The 17,833-nt window shown below is 44.2% G+C and overlaps 1 protein-coding gene across 1 annotated transcript in view; it reads left to right on the forward strand.

Annotated features, from left to right (window-relative positions):
* Nucleotides 1–14,517, forward strand: part of dlg2 (discs, large homolog 2 (Drosophila)) — a 293,655-nt gene extending 279,138 nt beyond the window's left edge. The window contains exons 17-25 of the mRNA XM_063203708.1: nucleotides 2,715–2,891; nucleotides 3,476–3,551; nucleotides 5,412–5,508; nucleotides 9,273–9,323; nucleotides 9,611–9,712; nucleotides 11,603–11,775; nucleotides 12,261–12,370; nucleotides 12,748–12,839; nucleotides 13,706–14,517. Coding sequence (XP_063059778.1) covers nucleotides 2,715–2,891; nucleotides 3,476–3,551; nucleotides 5,412–5,508; nucleotides 9,273–9,323; nucleotides 9,611–9,712; nucleotides 11,603–11,775; nucleotides 12,261–12,370; nucleotides 12,748–12,839; nucleotides 13,706–13,812 — 985 coding nt within the window. The 3' untranslated portion in view covers nucleotides 13,813–14,517. The remainder of the gene's footprint in view (nucleotides 1–2,714; nucleotides 2,892–3,475; nucleotides 3,552–5,411; nucleotides 5,509–9,272; nucleotides 9,324–9,610; nucleotides 9,713–11,602; nucleotides 11,776–12,260; nucleotides 12,371–12,747; nucleotides 12,840–13,705) is intronic.
* The last annotated feature ends 3,316 nt before the right edge of the window (nucleotides 14,518–17,833 follow it).

Below are 17,833 nucleotides of genomic sequence, written 5' to 3' on the forward strand. Positions count from 1 at the left end.
ACTGTTGTACCATACCAGGTCCTGTCGGATTAATATCACCTGCCATAGAGATGAGCTACACTGTATCAAGTGAATACAATGCACTGCACTACACTAACACCAACTGGGGTTAGGTTCAGGCTTTGGGTTTGGGTTGGGCTGTCCTAATGGCCTTAGAGGTAGCTCATCTGGACGAAGCAGCCCATCTCGATAGAACAACCCCCTCTCAAAACATATAAGCGCATATCTACTTTGGCAAACAGCACAGTACCATGCCAGCCCATGTCGTGTCAACATGACCTACTCATCAAGCAGAGCTACATTATTGTATCCAGTGATTATAATCCAATACACGACCACCTCTAGGGGTTAAGAATTAGGGTTCGAGTTTGGGTTCTGCTGTGTTGAAAAGCTATTGGTAGCTCATCTCTCTCGACAGAGCACCACCCTCTCACAGCATATGAGTGCACTTCTCTCCACCTTTGGTAAACAGTACAGGCTGCAGCACGGCACCATGCCGGCCTTCCTCACACAGCACAAGGTTCTGTTGTCATGGTAATGAGGCAGAGGGTCGAGTGCGGACTGGAGAGAGATGGGTGCGTTTAAGCAGCTCCTCTCATCGCCACCTGAGAGCATCATGATGATGGCACTCCACTAGTGGTGAATGGCGTAGTTGAATATACAGAGAGAGAGAGAGAGAGAGAGAGAGAGAGAGTGTAGTGTGTATGTTATTTGTCCCTTAAGACTTTATGTAATGCGGCTGCAATTTGCATAAAAAATACAACAACACGCTTCGCACAAAACTACAAAAGCAGATGGTGTGAGAGAAGAGCATGAGAATGTGTGCTGATATGTACTTCTCAATATTTTGCTGCTAATGGAGAAAGGTCTCACTATGAAGAGAACTCGAAGGGACTCTGGACCACTTATTTCAGAGTCATTTAGAATGTCCATGGCCTTGTTCCTAAAAAGCTTTCTTATTAAGTCATGTGACATCTTGCTCATTATAATGTGCAAGCATAAAGTAGCATTGCATAGAGTAAGAGCGTCTTGATTATCTACATGTGTTGTGTAAAGTAAATAATGCATGCAAGTAAATAATGGATTAAAGAAGAGTGTACTAATGAGGTTTTTACAAGGGTGTCCAGTCTGTGGTAATATTGATGATAGCTTTGTTATTATCTGGTTGAACCAACCAATTCACGCATCAGTTGCATACAGTACTCTATCACCATAACATACATTTTCACTATGTGCTAAAGCCTGATAATGTCACATTAGTTCAATGTCAGAAATAGACATACTATAAGTCACTATGTAGTAGTTTTTCCGTTGATGGACCGGTGGTTTTTTGGGGGGTTTTTTTTGCTTCATTTATTTTTTTTTACACATTTTCATTGTCTTTTTTTATTCATTATTGCAGGGCCCCAAGTCCTATCATGGCAAAAATAGCAATCAAAATGAGTCATGCCTTGTCTGACAGCTTAATTGGCTTTTTGATAACGCACGTCAGGTCAGCCAGTCTGAGCTCCACCTCCTAGTACATGTGTGCATGTACAGTGTATGCGATTGTCTCCCATGTTGTACAGCACAGTAGTAGGTGAGGCTGGGCATGCAGGTGATACAGCTGGACCAATTAGTTAATGTACCGTAATTGAGAGGTGAGGGGAAAGCGGCAAGCTTCTTGACTCTCATGGTCTGGCCAGAACTAACGTTGACACTTAATACTTAATATACACTGAATTATAATAAGATGGATGTAACATACCATAGTTGTTTAGTGGACGAAGACACAATGTGGCATCACAGTGCATTTTGCAGGCCAAGGACTTTATATGGTAAACTAGACATGCAGTGTAGAGTGCAGACCTCCACCAAGGAAGCTGTTTGATAGAGCATTTGACTATTTTACACCCTATTTTTTCATTCTGTCTGCCTTGTTTTTGTGTAGTTACTGAAACTGGAATGTCAAAATTGGCCCTATCCTGCAATGGTGAAGAATATATTTTTTTAAAATCCTGGATCCAGATTGTCATCTGGATCACCACCAAAATTTAATCACTTCTTCCTTTTTTCATTTCCAACAACTCCGCCAAATGTAATTCAAATCCGTGCATAACTTTTCAAGTTATCCTGCTGACAGACAAACAAATAGACAAGCAAACAGACAGACAGGCAAACCAACATGACCGTAAGCATAACCTCCTTGGCGGAGGTAATTAACATAAATTATCCATCACCCAGCGTCTGAGATAAATATTAAGACTCTTGATTTAAATGCCTATTATTTCTTTCCCTGCATTAGAAATAAAGAAATTTTATATGGGGGCGGACCTTGACCACCTATAGTATGTGGGGGCGGCTTCGGGCCATAGGTGGCCATATGATGTGTGAGTGGGAGGCATAGTAACTGCCTGCTGCCTGCTCCACACGCATCAATAGTCTGCCAACGCTGCCAGCCATTCATGCACATTTCCTCTTATGTGATCCTCTCTCTCTCTCTCTCTCTCTCTCTCTCTCTCTCTCTCTCTCTCTCTCTCTCTCTTCCTTCCTCCCTCCCTCCTTCCCCCATTCCCTCTGTTTCTCTGGCAGTCAGAAGCTCAAATGGTGCAAGCTGTTGCAGATATATCTGTACTGAGAACTTATTGCTTTCTCTCTCTCTCTCTCTTTCTCTTTTTCTGTCCGCCTGTCTGTCCATGTGTGTGTGTGTGTCTGTCTCTGTATCTATTTCTCAGGGCGTTGTTTGACTATGAGAAGGCCAAGGACAGCGGTCTCCCCAGCCAGGGCCTGAGCTTTCACTATGGGGACATCCTCCACGTCATCAACGCCTCCGATGACGAGTGGTGGCAGGCCAGACGGGTGACGCCGGACGGGGACAGCGAGGAGATGGGCGTCATTCCCAGCAGGAGACGGTAATACAACCACCCACTCACACATACACGCACGCACATGCATGCACGCGCAAACACACACACACGCACATACACACATACTATCCAACTAGATGGGCGGCATTCCCAACAGGAGACGCGCACATGCACACACACATGCACGCACATGCACACACACACACACACACACACACACACACACACACACACACACACACGCACGCATACACGCACGCATACACAGTACACACACACACACACACACACACACACACACACACACACACACACACACACACACACACACACACACACACACACACACACACACACACACAACCCAACTCTAGAGGAGGGCTTGGTGTCATTCCCAGCAGGAGACGGTAGGCTGTTCTGTCGAGATGGAAGTTAACATTCAGCATTAAGATTTTTTTTTCAGTAGCTTACAAGTGATGGGATTTGTCTCAGTACATCAAGTTTGGGACCATACTGATATGTTGTGGGAAACGTACATCATCAGTTTCTGAATGTGCAGTGCCATCAGTCCTGTGGTGGAACAGGCTGTTCTGCATGATTTGATTTGTCCCCTGTTGTGCTTTTTGCAGAGTTGAGAGGAAAGAGCGAGCTCGACTAAAGACGGTGAAATTTAATGCCAAACCTGGCAGCTTTGACTCGAAAGGGGTAAGTCACACAAATCCCTCTTAGACTTCTCATGTTTATGCAGTGGCCTTGTCGGCCCTTTTTTTATTCATGGAAGTGACTTTTAAATGTCAAACTGTTAACTTTTGACGTCAAACAGATTTACTTAATATAATTTTCAGAGGTTTTTTTATTTTGGGAAAACTGCTTTTTTGTGAATGTCAGGGTCTCTGAGATCTTGCCTCTCTAGCACGGGCCAGTCTCCTCAGCATAAGAGGCTACAGTGTCTGTCTCCTGCTGCCTCTCAGCGCTTGTCTTTCCGCTCCTCACCACTTTTCCGCCCGCCCGCCCGCTCCGCTCGCTGGTCCATCCCAGCGCTAGTCATCCACATCATCCGGCAGGAATCGGCCCTGTCAGCCTGCCACCGCTCATCAGTTCCCTTCAATAGCCCGTGTGACACGCCATGACATTTGCATGCGACACACCAGCCACACTCTAGAGTCAGGGAAGGTCAACAAACCTGCCATCCTACTTTTTTTTTTTTAAATGTATTGATTTTCTTTTTTTATATGTATTTATTCACCTCAAAGCAGAATTAGCTCTTTCATGACAATGTGTGAATTAACAACCCTGGCAGGGGAGGCATTGTATGCTGCCCTGTATCCATAGCAACATGCTAAGCAGCTTCCAGCATGTTCCGGAGTTTCCTGCGCAAATAATGGCAGCGTCTGAATGCTCAAGCCAGCATTGAGAGTAACACATTACGCTGCCAATACTGTATATTTACCAGCTATTCACAAACATGGCATGAATTATGTATTATATTTCTTTCTGTGCAGCTTCTGCATCTGAAATCATGAATTTTGATTACCAGTATGTTTTAGATATTCAAATTACCACTTACTTACATTGCTGGCTCCCATTTCATGTAGTGAAACCAGTAGTAAATACCATAACATTAAATATGTATACCTGAACATTGAACCATGTCGAAACCAACGTCAGCTCTGCATCCTCGGTCACACGTGTCAGATATACAGCCTGCATGCTTGCTTGAGGAGAGAAGGTTTTTTTTCCCTGCATCTACCCACAGTCTTTTGCCTCAGTCTCACCTCAAACCTGCATGGCCCACTGTCTATTTTTTTATTTTATTATTGGTTTGTATGCTTTTTAGAACATGTTGTCAATTCAAATTATTGTTGTGTTTTCTGTCTACTTTGATATTATTTGTATTTTGTTATTATGGTATGTTCTGTTCCGTTTTGTCCATGTCTGAGCGTATCCTAGGCACATCAGTAGGAAGGACAATAATGATGGTGACAGCTCAGGGCTTAGTACGCATACAGCTTTCTCTTTACTATTGTAGCCTTTTTGGCAAAATGTCCTATTAATGATGATCACAACAAGATCATCAATGTAGCTTCAGAAAAGTCATTAGACAGGTCAGTCAGGTAATTTATTAAGTCACCTGTCCTATGCAAAATGATTGAAACGTCCTAAGAAGAAGACTTAAAACTATTCAGAATATAAAAATGTTCTTGGCTGATCACAGAAAATAAATGATTAGTTACCCATATTGATGTCTAAGGCTACCTAATGTAGTAGTGAAATTTGTATCTGAATAAATTGCCATAATTTAATATACAGTAGTCCTGATCTTTCTGTAGTTGTAATGTTTGATCATAGAAAACAGGGAATACTGTACGTTTCAGACTAAATATCCCAGATAGCATCAATCATCAGTTTACCATCACCTATTGTACCTTCACTGATGTCCCTCCACACCTGCAAGATGTTATGACTCGTCCTGTGTGTATGTGTGTTTGTTTGCATGTATGTGACGACTGCCCCCCTCCTCCCATGTCCCCATCTGCCCCCCATTGCTCTCTCTCCTCTTCACAGTCGTTTAGTGAAAAGCGTAAAAAGAGCTTCATCTTTTCACGCAAGTTCCCCTTCTACAAGAAGGAGCCGGGCGAGCAAGACGGCAGCGACTCAGAACGTAAGTAGCCGCTGAGGAGACTGGCCCACACACACACACACACACACACACTCACACACACACACATTCAGCAGGCAGGTTTAGGATCTGTCGTGTTGGGCCACATGAGTGACTGGGTTGGACTGTGCCGGGTTGGGTTTGGTTCTGGAGGACACACACAGACAGCTGTTTGTACAACACTGAGCACCAGCAAGGAGCTCCCTGGCATGATGCGGCTTAGTAGTCCAATGTCAATCAGTGTCCAAGCACTGGAATGCATTTGTTACGTGCTTTTATTCATTTGCTTGGCAGGATGCCATTGAAAAGGAGATGTTTAATCTCGTTGGGTATTTTTTCCTGGAAAAATAAAGGGTTTTTTTTGTTCAAGTTATATGCTTTATAGACCTGAGAAAAGGCCTTATCAGCATCATCATAATTCAGTGATTCTCTGCAGTTAAGGTCTTGGTGAGCTCGAGCCTCGGAGTCATGCTGGTGCCCCGTGTGAATGCTGAACGCTCTCAGCGGTGTGTCTCAGGCTGGGCTACTGTACTGTGCCCAATAGTGCCACCTACAGGCACGGGCAAGAAAAGAGGGGAGAGGCTCTCTGCTGGGCCGTCCCAGACCTCCTTTCCCTCTCATTCCACTGACCTCTACCTCCGTCTTCTGTGGCTGTGTCCTCTTTCTTCTCTCTCTCTTTTTCTTCTCTCTCTGTCTCTTTCTCTCTCGTTTTTTTCTTTTCTTTTCTATTTCTCTCTTCCTCCCTCCTTCCCACCCTTATCTGCCGGATGGCCATGTAGGACATTCCTGGATTAGGTGACGACGGGTATGGGACAAAGACACTGAGTAAGTTCACACAGGAATGGCCCCATGTAACGCACAAACCTTCGCCTCCCCCCTCTCTCTCCCTCCCCTCCCCTCTTTTCTCCTCCCCCAGCCCATACTTATGCATCTCCACTTTCCTTTTTCTTTGACTTTTCTTTCTTTTTTTCTCGCTTCTTCCTCCTCTATGTTTGTTTGCTGTGTTTTCTGTTGGGCTCCCACTGCTGCTGCTGCACACCTGTATTGGGTGGGAGGATGATCGGGTTTGGGCACCTCTGCATGTTATAACAGGATGTCTGATTTGATTCCTTTATGTCTCCAGCTCTCACGTGTAATACTCCCTTTCACCTTGTTAATAATGCACTGCATCCCTCCCCTTTAAACTCCATGCACACATACACACACACACGCACACATACACGCGCACACACGCACACCCACACACACAAACAACCACTCATACATTATTCAGTGTGTTCAAAAGTCTTTGCCTGATGACTGGTGTTTGTTCGAGTGTCTTTCATGTCAAGCCTCTTACCATGGTGCTTGTTGTATTGCCACCTCAGTTCACTATCATGTTTGTTTGTTTGTGTGCATTCCAAATCAATACTCCTTGATACTATGGACTGCAGTTGTATAATGGGCAGTCAATGCTTTGATTGTGTTACCAGCCATGTGGACCACCCACATGACAATAGCAGAGAAGGATTTTTCATGGACAACACTATATAGTATGTTCATATGGGGAAAGATGTTGATCAATGACGGGGTCAATAAATCCATGTTTGGGTGCTCACCTCACACTTTCTGTGGGAGCACTGTGGTTGGCGTTTCAGAGTTCTGACTTCCGCCTCGACCTTGACACCGTACTTTGACACTGGGGACCTGGGTTCGATTCTAGGCCAAGGTCCTTCCCCATATCTCTTACCTACTCATTTCCTGTCACACTCTCAATCTGCCCTGTCTAAATAACATCTTAAAAGGCCAAAATGACTTTTTGTCTGTTCTAGACTTCTTCTTTGGCTTTTATTGTTGGTCCACCACCCGGACTGTATAAGACGAATGTCAGTGTGTCAGACTTCTACAGAGTCTATCAGTGTCAGTGTCAGCACACATTAAGTACTATACAGAAAGCCTGTCTGGCTCTTATTATTAGATGCATCCTAGCATCTCTATAAGATGGTATGTCCGTCCGGCCGGCCGGCCAAAAAAAACACGAACTTCGCCGCCATCAGACGCCTCTTTCTCCGCGTGTTGGACTTGTATTGTGTAGAGGTCACTTGACTGTATAGGTCTGTTATCCTCTGCATCCTCATTGATGGGTGGGCCCATGTCCCTCTCAGAGACTGCATGGGCATTGGGCACGTCTCTCTCCCCTGCTGTGCCATAGGCTGAAGGCCATTCAGTGTGATGTGCATTGTGTATAGACTTGCTGCAGTGAAAACAAGTCTGAATGAACAGGCTCCACAGCACCGCTGAGGTGAGGATGCAGCACACAGCCTTTGTGCTGCTTCCGGAACATTGTGAATATGAGACGCCAGAAAGGCAGTGAACTGCCACAACTCTCAGATAGACACCCCCTCCTCCTCTCCTCATTCTCTCCTCTGCTATCCTCTCTCTCCTCCTCTCCTTCTCATTCTCTTCTCCTCTCCTTCTCTCGTCCCGTCTACTTTCCTCTCCTTTTCTCTCCATGTTCCTCTCCTCTCCTCTTCTTCCTTTCTACCTAATTCTTCTCTCCTCATCTCTCCCCATCTCTTTTCATCGCCCATCCTCCCCGGTGCTCTAAAATGGACCCCAGATGCATCACAGGGCTATTTGAATGGAAATGGTGCAGACTCTCAAACAAAATCACTATTGAAATTGTGTCATTTGAATAGAAAGTAGGGTGGTCTGACAACAGATTTGGGTCCCCTAGTCACGCCTGTGAGTGTGGCAATTATACGTTGGTTTGTGTGTGTGTGTGGCAATTATATGTTGGTTTGTGTGTGTGTGTGTGTGTGTGTGTGTGTGTGTGTGTGTGTGTGTGTGTGTGTGTGTGTGTGTGTGTGTGTGTGTGTGTGTGTGTGTGTGTGTGTGTGTGTGCGTGCACCTGTATCTGTGTGTGTGTGTGTCTGTCTGTATCTGTGTGTGTGTGTTTATGTGTGTGCGTGTGTGCCTGCATGTGTGTATACGGTTCATCCGTGGGTCTCTGAGACATTAAGGCCAGAGCATGGCTAGCGGAGGGCATCGGGGGATGCCCCAGCTGATGGATGTGCTGTCGTCTCAGTCTACTCCATCCATCCATCACAGGGCTTCAGAGCCACGTTTGATTGCTCTGGCCTTGTTAGATCTGAAGCTGTTTCGGACAGTGCAGTGTGTGCCAGTCCTCAGCCTTAGCTCACCTCAATACAATTAAGTAAATTGTCAGGTCCCCACGTCTTTGATCTTGTCATGAAACAGCCCTAAAAAATGACATCAAACAACCTGTCACAGTGGCTTAAGCTGTCTGGGAAGATAGTTTTCGGACAGCTCCTACAGAGGGACACAGGAATAAATTCACCAGACAGTGTTTATTGAAGTCTGTCGCTGTGCTGATGTTTTTTCCTTTTCTCTTACCCTCAGATGAGTTTTTTTTTTCTTTTCTTACTTTAACTTTTCAGATGATAAAATAAATTCTACCTGAACTATTCCAATTTCCTGATTTCAGAAAGCTGAGATTGCCATATGTCCGAGACCTCAAACTCAGTTTTATACATACCTCATCCGAGCTCATAGCACAGCCATTTCTGCATCATTTTCACAGTCCACTCCACACTCCCATATAACACACACACACTGTCTGACGGACACACCTAACATTATTAAGAGCATTTGACTTGCTTGCGAATGATCCATCAATTTTTAAAAACAGCTCTGTTCAGTTCAGTTCTGCTTTAAGTACCCCTAATCACGATTAATTATACTTGATTATGTTTGTCTGTCCGCAGGGAGTCAAGAGGAAATGGTCCTTTCCTACGAGCCAGTCATGCGGCAAGAAAGTAAGTAGAAGCATCCCCTCTCTCTGGTGTACCATTGCATTCAAATTAATCCATCGTTTTAAACCAAAGCCTCACATCGTGACTACTACAGTCAAGCAGTTTCGAGCGGTAGGCAGGTGGAAAATCCTGGTGTCTCACAGAGGCTTTTCCTTCCAAATCCTCAACTGCTAATTGCGCACAACCTGTCATCATCCTCGGACCGTTTTGTACGGTTATATAGGCAGTTTCATTGGGAAGTGGAAAACCCTGGTGTCTCACAGCAGCTTTTCTCTCAAAATCCTCAACAGTTAATTACGCGCGACCAGTCATCATCCTGGGGCCGATGAAGGACCGGATCAACGACGACCTGATTTCCGAGTTCCCCGACAAGTTTGGCTCGTGTGTACCCCGTGAGTATTAGCGTCCACGGACACACCCACTTACTTGGTTGCGTGCGGTCTGTTTCTGCCCTCTACTTGTGTGTGCGTGCGCGAGTGTGTGTGTGGAGCATCTCTCTGGCCATCCTGGTTCAGCTGAGTGACTAATGGTTGGTGGAGAGTTGGGTGAGTAGCATAGTGGCCATCTAGAGCCCTGACATCATCTGACCCTGGAGTAGTGTGCCATCATCATGGCATCTGTGTCATTGGTAGGTGTGTGTGTGTGCTTGCAGGGCTCTAAATTAACACCAGTCAACAGGACAAATGCTGGAGAAATTGGCTAATAGAATAGACTAACTTGTTAGCCATTTTGACCCATTTTTGAGTGTGTGTTTGGCTAGTAAGATTACAATCTACTAGCCATTTTGGCTGGTGATGAAAAAAGTTAATTTAGAGCCCTGTGACTGTGTGTTGTTCTTTCAGTCTTGTCTTCTACCATTTGGTTTCCTCAACTCCATCGTTTTCTCGTCTTGTGACTTTGTGTGTTCTTATTTTAAATGTACTCTGTCCACTATGTGTTTGTTGTTGTTTTTTTTGTTTCTTTATAAGTTTTCTTTTCCTCATGTGTTGAGTCTTTTTTTATTTATTTACCTGTCTTTTTTGTTCATTTTCAAAACCTTAAAAAGCAGCTAACAGTTCAGATGAATCTGGTAAGTGAGCCAAGCGGTCATTCTCAGACATGTGTACTACATGTACAGTACAGCAAATACAGTAGTGGAACACATATCTGAAAGTGAGGAGGCGCTTTATTTACTTACGTGTCTACATAAGACTGACATGACTCATCTTACAAACTTTTAATTCCACTTCGTTTATGATTAAGGCTGCTGTCATTATGTGTTTTATTTTTTGTGTGTTAACATCACGTTGATTTTTGTTAGCTTTGCGAAAACTGAATGGCAGTTATTGGCAACAGGCATAAACATAAATGAAGTATCATTAATGTTCACGTGTCGGTATGTCAAAGTATTTATAGAGGGCTTAATGTCACTTGTGTAGACACCGGCAAATAAAGTGTTACCGAAAGTGAAATCACCTGCCACTTTCACTTTCACCTCTAGCATTCTACTCCAGTGTAGCTATAGGCCCTGTGTATGTGTGCAATACCAGAGATGTTTAAAGTACTGGACTGGAGGGGTGGAGTAGAAGTACAAGTACTATATCAAGAAACTGGCTTGAGTAGAAGTAGAAGTGCTCTTCTAATACTAAAATACTGAAAGTACACGTATAAGTGTTTAAGCATACTGTAGCCAACCACTTGTGTTCTGGAAGTAAAAGTACAAGTACAAAGTTCCTGCTTTAAGTTAAGCCTAATGGCAAACTTTATAATACAATAGCCCAGGCCCCAGATGCATCATTCTCATAAAGGCAAAGGGCTCTCACATTAACAGTTTCAGCACTGCCTTCAATTGAATTTACCGGTACTCAAGCTTTACCAGTACATAACAAAAATATTGGAGTAAATGTATTAAATTCATTGTAAATGTAGTGAAGTAAAAGTGGAAGCGAGATGAAAAAATTATACTCCAACAAAGTACAGATATGGTATTTGATTACTTAAGTAGAGTAAGGTAAAGCATATGCAAAGAAAGTTTGCAAGCATAAGGGCTTCTTGAGGCCTGCAGAAGAAATCTTCAGCACTGAAAGTGTCCACCAGTATGAGGTGGTCTCAACAAGTGCACAGTGTCAACAACACCTACAAGTGAAAAAGTGCAATGTTAATTCAACACTTGGAGATTATTCTGGAACCAAATACACTCTAGAAAATGTTAAATCGACTCTCTGAGTGTTAAATTAACACTGCATTTTTACCGTGTTGGTAGTTTGTCCTCACTGTCGTATCCATGTCATCGCCCCTCACAGACACAACGAGATCCAAGCGGGATTACGAGGTGGACGGCCGGGACTACCACTTTGTGCAATCCCGGGAGCAGATGGAGAAGGACATTCAAGAGCACAAGTTCATCGAGGCGGGCCAGTACAACGACAATCTCTACGGAACTAGCGTGCAATCCGTCCGATACGTGGCGGAGCGGGTAAGGCACTCACTCACTGCTACAAGGGCAGTGGGAGACAAGAAAAAGCATGCATTGTAAAGAACTGCATTGGCAGGAGACCTCAAAGAACCCATGTAATTACTTTTTCAAGAATAGTAGCAGCAGTACTTTAGAAGCACACTGAATTTCGCGAAAATTATGTCTTCCATCTCTAGCTCGTCCTCAGACCATACGGTGCTGCAATTCAGCCTTATTTCTTGTTTTCCGCTTCCACTGTTTTCTTCTTCAATTTGTGATAAGAGGGTCCGCAATGGTAGACATCACTCTTGCTGCTAGTAATTGAAGTTCTCCTATAACTACCTGCAAGAGTTTTCATGGGCCTCTGCCTTAAGCTTTTAGCTACAGATTATAGTCATTTTGTAGTATTACTATAAAGACTCCACCATATGCGCTGGACCGTACAGCTTTTAACTCTAGTAATTGTGTGTTGTGTTGTGTGCTATTGCTTTGTTTTATCCAAGCAGGGGAAGCACTGTATACTGGACGTGTCCGGAAATGCCATTAAGCGACTACAAGTAGCACAACTCTACCCAATCGCCATCTTCATCAAGCCCAGATCCATAGAGTCCTTAATGTAAGTTGATGATGGCCTTGTGTTTGTTTGTTTGATTGTTTGTTTTTTTACATTACCTCCTAAGTCATCACTGTGTTGCTGTGTGAGCCTGTTCTTCCCTGCTATTGTAAGGTTGACAGAAGAAATGAGAAATGTAAAAGCTGTTGTCCCTTATGTTTGCCTCTGGTCTCAAAACGGAGGCATAGGAAGCCATAATTAAGCTCAGCAGGTCTATGTACTAGATGCAGCTATGTAATAGCCTGTTAATGAGCTCAAACTATTTGAAGAACACAATTGTTTTTGTTGGTAAGAAATTTTACAAAATGACTTGAAATGGCTTAACAAGAAAAAAAATCAGAGAAAGCAGAGCGCTAAGCTGTGGGTTTGTCTGTTTTCAGGGAGATGAACAAGAGGCTGACGGATGAGCAGGCGAAGAAGACATACGACCGTGCCCTCAAGCTGGAACAGGAGTTTGGAGAGTATTTCACAGGTGAGCTAAACTGACAGGGGGAGGGAGGGAGAGAGAGAGGGATTGGTGGCACCTGACAGCCTGTTATTTGGGGGATGTGGGCGGGGCCAGTGACAGCTTTGACTTGGCCCGGCACAAAATAGTCTGAAAGGCCCCCCATCACGATACATACAATGTAATTGGGTCCCAATTCTGGGCCCTCCTTTTCCCTGGGCCCGGGGCAACTGGCCCATTTGCGCTCCCCTGTCAGCGGGCCGGATGTAGAGGAGGTGGGGCAGTCTTGCTGGAACTGTTAAGAGTGTTGGCTGGCAGGCGGAGGACGTAGAGATGTTTTGCATATTCCATCTCGGTTTCCTGGGAGGAGGCTGAGTGGAGAACAGCCATTACTCTCGATCTTGCTGACAGGAGGGATATCTGGGTCCTCCTGAGCAATGCGACTGTTAGCTAACGCGGGCCGGTAACTGGTGTCATGAATATATGCATGAGCTCAGCTGCCTGTGTCCAGAATTTACTGTACCCTCGCAAATAAACCAGGCATTCCATCAAAGCTACAGGGAATGTCATCAGCAAACGACAGCATGACCGTCTTGCCAATGTACTGTATGTAGGTTACAGTAGTTTGCTTTTGAGGAGAAAAAAAACATACAAAAAACATAAAATTATACAGTATGTGAACACAGTGATCATCACACACGCTCTGGTTGGGAAATGACCCTGGCTGGACTGAAACCTGGGTCAACTTGCCGCTACAGTACATTAGCATGATGCACCATTGCTTATTTGGAAAACTGAAGGAAAACAAGAGAAACTCTAGACAGCTGTAGTCCTTTGGTTCATGAAAACCAATTTCACATGTCTTTCTCTTTTCCCCTTTCTTGCTTTTGCAGCTCTTGTTCAGGGGGAGACTTTGGAGGACATTTATACACAGTGCAAAATGGTGATCGAGGAGCAGTCTGGACCCTATATCTGGATTCCATCAAAAGAAAAACTTTAAGGAACAGAGAAACCTGGCAGGGATTATGGACTGCAAAAAAATTAGTAGAGATAATTTGTAATATATGATAAATTATTGCAGCGATGGTAATGATATTGAATAATACTATTTTTTGTTATTTTAGTTTTTTTTGTTGTTTGTTTTGTTTTTCACTTTCAATATGAATGTTCCTGAATGTACACCACAAAGTGTTAGCAACATGGCCTCGATACAACTGACTGACTGTTGGTCCACTTCATCACTTGGGTGTTTCAACTCAGCAAGGCTAGTGACAAAACAACACGAGCACCGGTCAGCCCACCCTAGGCCCATGCAAAAGAGCAGGAACAATCTCAATCTCAATCTCAAAACCAGACCAACCACAGACGGCATGACCCGGATGATCTCACCAACACACAAGGATAATAGATCAAGTCTACTACAACTCCGCCAGACAACTCCTGTCCAATCACCAAACCTCCGCAAAAGCCTGAAGAAGAGTTCCACTCCAACGATGTTGTTGTTATTATTACTACATGACATTTCTGCTGACTTTTTGCATCTATGCACTCACGTGGTCCCTGGACCCTTTACGTTTTTAACCCTGCCTCCTGTCATAAACCATTGTTTTTTTATTGCTACTATTATTGCTGTTATTATTTAATGCATTGCATTGTCAGATTTTGTTTTGTGATTATTTTTTTCTTGGGAGATTTCTTTCTCATGTACATTTTGACTATTGTGTTTAAAAAAAAGGATGCTTTAAAAAGTAGACAAAGGGAAACAACTAGATCTAGGAAAACCATGACACTATATTTATATTTTGTATTGATAGAGGGCACACAGCACAGGAGAATATTTATAATGAAGATGTATAACTTTGTTTAAAAAAAAAAGAGAGAGTGAGAGAGAGACGACTTCCAATGTATTTTACTTGTACAATGTAGTGGTGTTTTTGTGCAGATGTGGTGTTGATGGGAAATGACGTGTGACGTTACACAATTTGTTGCTTGGCAGTCCCATGGGCCACTGTCGACCAGGGTGGGGGGAGTGGATCTGCGGCGCCACACGGTGGTGACCAACCATACAGCCACCACAAACCCAGAGCTCAAGATCCCTTCCCTTCCCCTCCGCCTGAGAAAGCTTGCTGGTTATGAGATGGTTAAAGGAGTTTGGTTATAGGCAATTGGACTTCTTTTTTGTAGCTAGACGTGTCTTCTGCTTGTCTGTCAGACTTCCTCAGGCAGTACAAGAAGTCCAGTTGACTACAACCAAACACTTTTGACTAAGATGGCCTGGATGCATGACATCTTCCTGGATATGGTGTGGGTTTGTTAGGGTGATTGGCCTTGACACTACACCCCAATGTCCATCCCTGGAGTCTGGCCAGGGGTGGAGGGGGAAGGGGCTGGGTCTCTGGCGCTGTGCGCACCGTGTTCCCAACGCTCACCACCCCCAAGCGTTACCCTAAAAGCATACTGCAAGTGTTTACATGAAGTCCTGTTTACCTCAGTCAGCACGCACTGAAGAAGAGGCGACGCGACGCGACGCGACGCGACGCGGCGCCGACGCGACGCGACGCGACGCGACGCGACGGAGAACTAACCAAGGGCTCCCTGCCTCCATGTAGGACCCGCCCTGTGTGTCTGTCCCACCCACTACACATAGTCTTACAGGCCACCCGAACGTTACTCATGCAATTGGGAGGGAAACTTTGATTTGTGGCAAATACATTTTCTGTGTATACACACACCCACACTCTCACACACACACACACTCTTGCACACACACATGCAGTGTGTACTGCTGCACGTCTATTTATTTAAATGCTTTATGTATATAGTTGAAAATGTACATGGATTTTGTTTTGTTTGTTGTTTTTTCTCCATTATTTCATATAACCCATGATAACCCTTGCCATGCTTGGCTGGCTGCCATTGGTAGTGGCTTGGCTACCAAAACCACAGATGCCAAAAGCAATTGACCAGACGTTATGGAGAAGCTTTGTCTCTCTGTCTGTCTGTGTGTGTGTTGTGTGTTCTTTGCAATACTCACGTGGCTTCAGCAGCCTGGCATCATTGTGTGGCAAGGGGGCTGTTGACGTATTGGTCACCACTTGCCTTAAAGAAGGGGAAGGGTCATCCAGTGTGCTGGCCTGGCACTCTTCTGACCTGCCGTTCCCATTGGCCACCGGCTGTCGAGGGATCCCATTGACTTTGAATGGGGCGGACGCGAAATGCATTGTTTGCCTACTACGCCAAAAGAACAGAATTTTAAATTTGGACGATTGCAGTGGATACGTCAGCTAATCAGAGGGTGTGTATGAATGTAATGCACGAAAAGACGATCCCCATTCTGTCAGACACGACACGCCCTCTGTTAGCCGTCAATGGAGGGTGCCAGTCTAAATAAACAGGCTCTTCATTCACACGGACACAGTCCGTCGACGGTTGATGGTGGGGCTGACCTGGCGGACTGGGGGTTGTCTTTCCGTTTGTTACAATGGCTGGCGCATCTATCGCAGCCTGAAAAGTTGAACATTTTGGTTTTCGTTGGAGGCAGCGGGACTGATGGTCCCCACAATGCATTTAGCATCCGACCCATCCAAAGTCTATGAGATCCGTCAACAGGCGCCCCGTGTGAATGACTGGTTGGAGATGCATGGCTGGGTTTGTGACCCAGGGATTCTTTTAATGGATGATATGACATGACATGACGTCCAAATGGTACTGTATGACTGAACCAAGATGGGAAAGGATCTGAAGCCGCTGGGAGGGAAGGATGCTTTTCACAGCTGTTTTGTTTCGTTTGGTTGCTTTGTTTTGTGCTGTTTGTTGTTACAATTGTTTGTTTGGGAATGAGCCATCCGATATTCCACCTGTTAAAGACAGAAGGTTCATGACATGATGCTTTTTTCTTTTTATTCCTTCCGGAAGACCTTTTTTTCAACGATAGGCCTAACCATTATTTGTAGCATATCATTCCTTCAAATCATACGTCAAAATATGAAGAATATATAGACATATATATCTTTTCAGGCAGACACGACCAATTAAATCCCATTGTATTTCCATAATTGTCTGTTTGTACACCCGCACTGTATGCAGATTTAATGTGATTGGGTCTCCTCTGCTGCATGCAATGGCATGAGGGGAGGGGAGGGGAAGGGCGGTTGGTTATAATGGTGCAGATGTGGTACTGATGTGGTAAGAGCAGTGACCTTATGCACATGCGTTGGGCATGTTGGGCACCTCATGCTTGAGTGGCACTCACTATGCTGCTCTGTTTGCTCTTCACATGGGCACTAGAAACATGAAGCGCTGTAGCAATGGTATGATTCGAGTGAGTGCGGATTTTTCCTCCCCCTTTTTTCCATTTCATTTTCTTTTTTTTTTACTCAGGGTTGACAGATTAACAGGCCATTGGTACCACTCCAATCAACCTTTGTCATTTAAGCATGTGTAGCACCGATCACTTTAAAAAGTATATATATGATAAGAAGTATAAAAAAGAGCATTATTTCTCCCTTAAATTTGATGTTAAGAAATGGATACATCCCTCTTTACTTCCTTGATGGTTTCACTAGATGTTAAATTGTGGCAAACTATTTTAACTTTGCTCTTTGTTTCACATTGTTTCCAGGTCTGTACCTTCACTCATTCGTCACCTTAAAAAAAAAGTAATTTCGTTGAAAATGTTCCTCTCCCCGTTTGGTTGGTTGAATCCTTAGTGAGAAAAAAAGAATGGTTTGTCACAAAATGTTTCTGCTTCCTTCTTTTAACACAGTCTCTAAATGATGACTTGTGTTCCAATTCAGTTTGGTCACTACATTTTGTTATTTGGGTCAGCTAATACTCCACTTCATGACCTTGAGATTTGATAGAGGTCATGGCCGCACTTTACCGTCCATTACTTTTCCAAGGATGTCATGATTCACGTCTTGGAGTCAGACAATGCAGTTGTCTGACTTCAAGTATTGAGGTTCACTTCAGCATTGAGGTATAGTGTACACAAGATTTGCCCATATAATTTACCCCCTATT

Source organism: Engraulis encrasicolus, chromosome 7, assembly GCF_034702125.1.
Source record: "Engraulis encrasicolus isolate BLACKSEA-1 chromosome 7, IST_EnEncr_1.0, whole genome shotgun sequence".
NCBI classification, from domain to species: domain Eukaryota; kingdom Metazoa; phylum Chordata; class Actinopteri; order Clupeiformes; family Engraulidae; genus Engraulis; species Engraulis encrasicolus.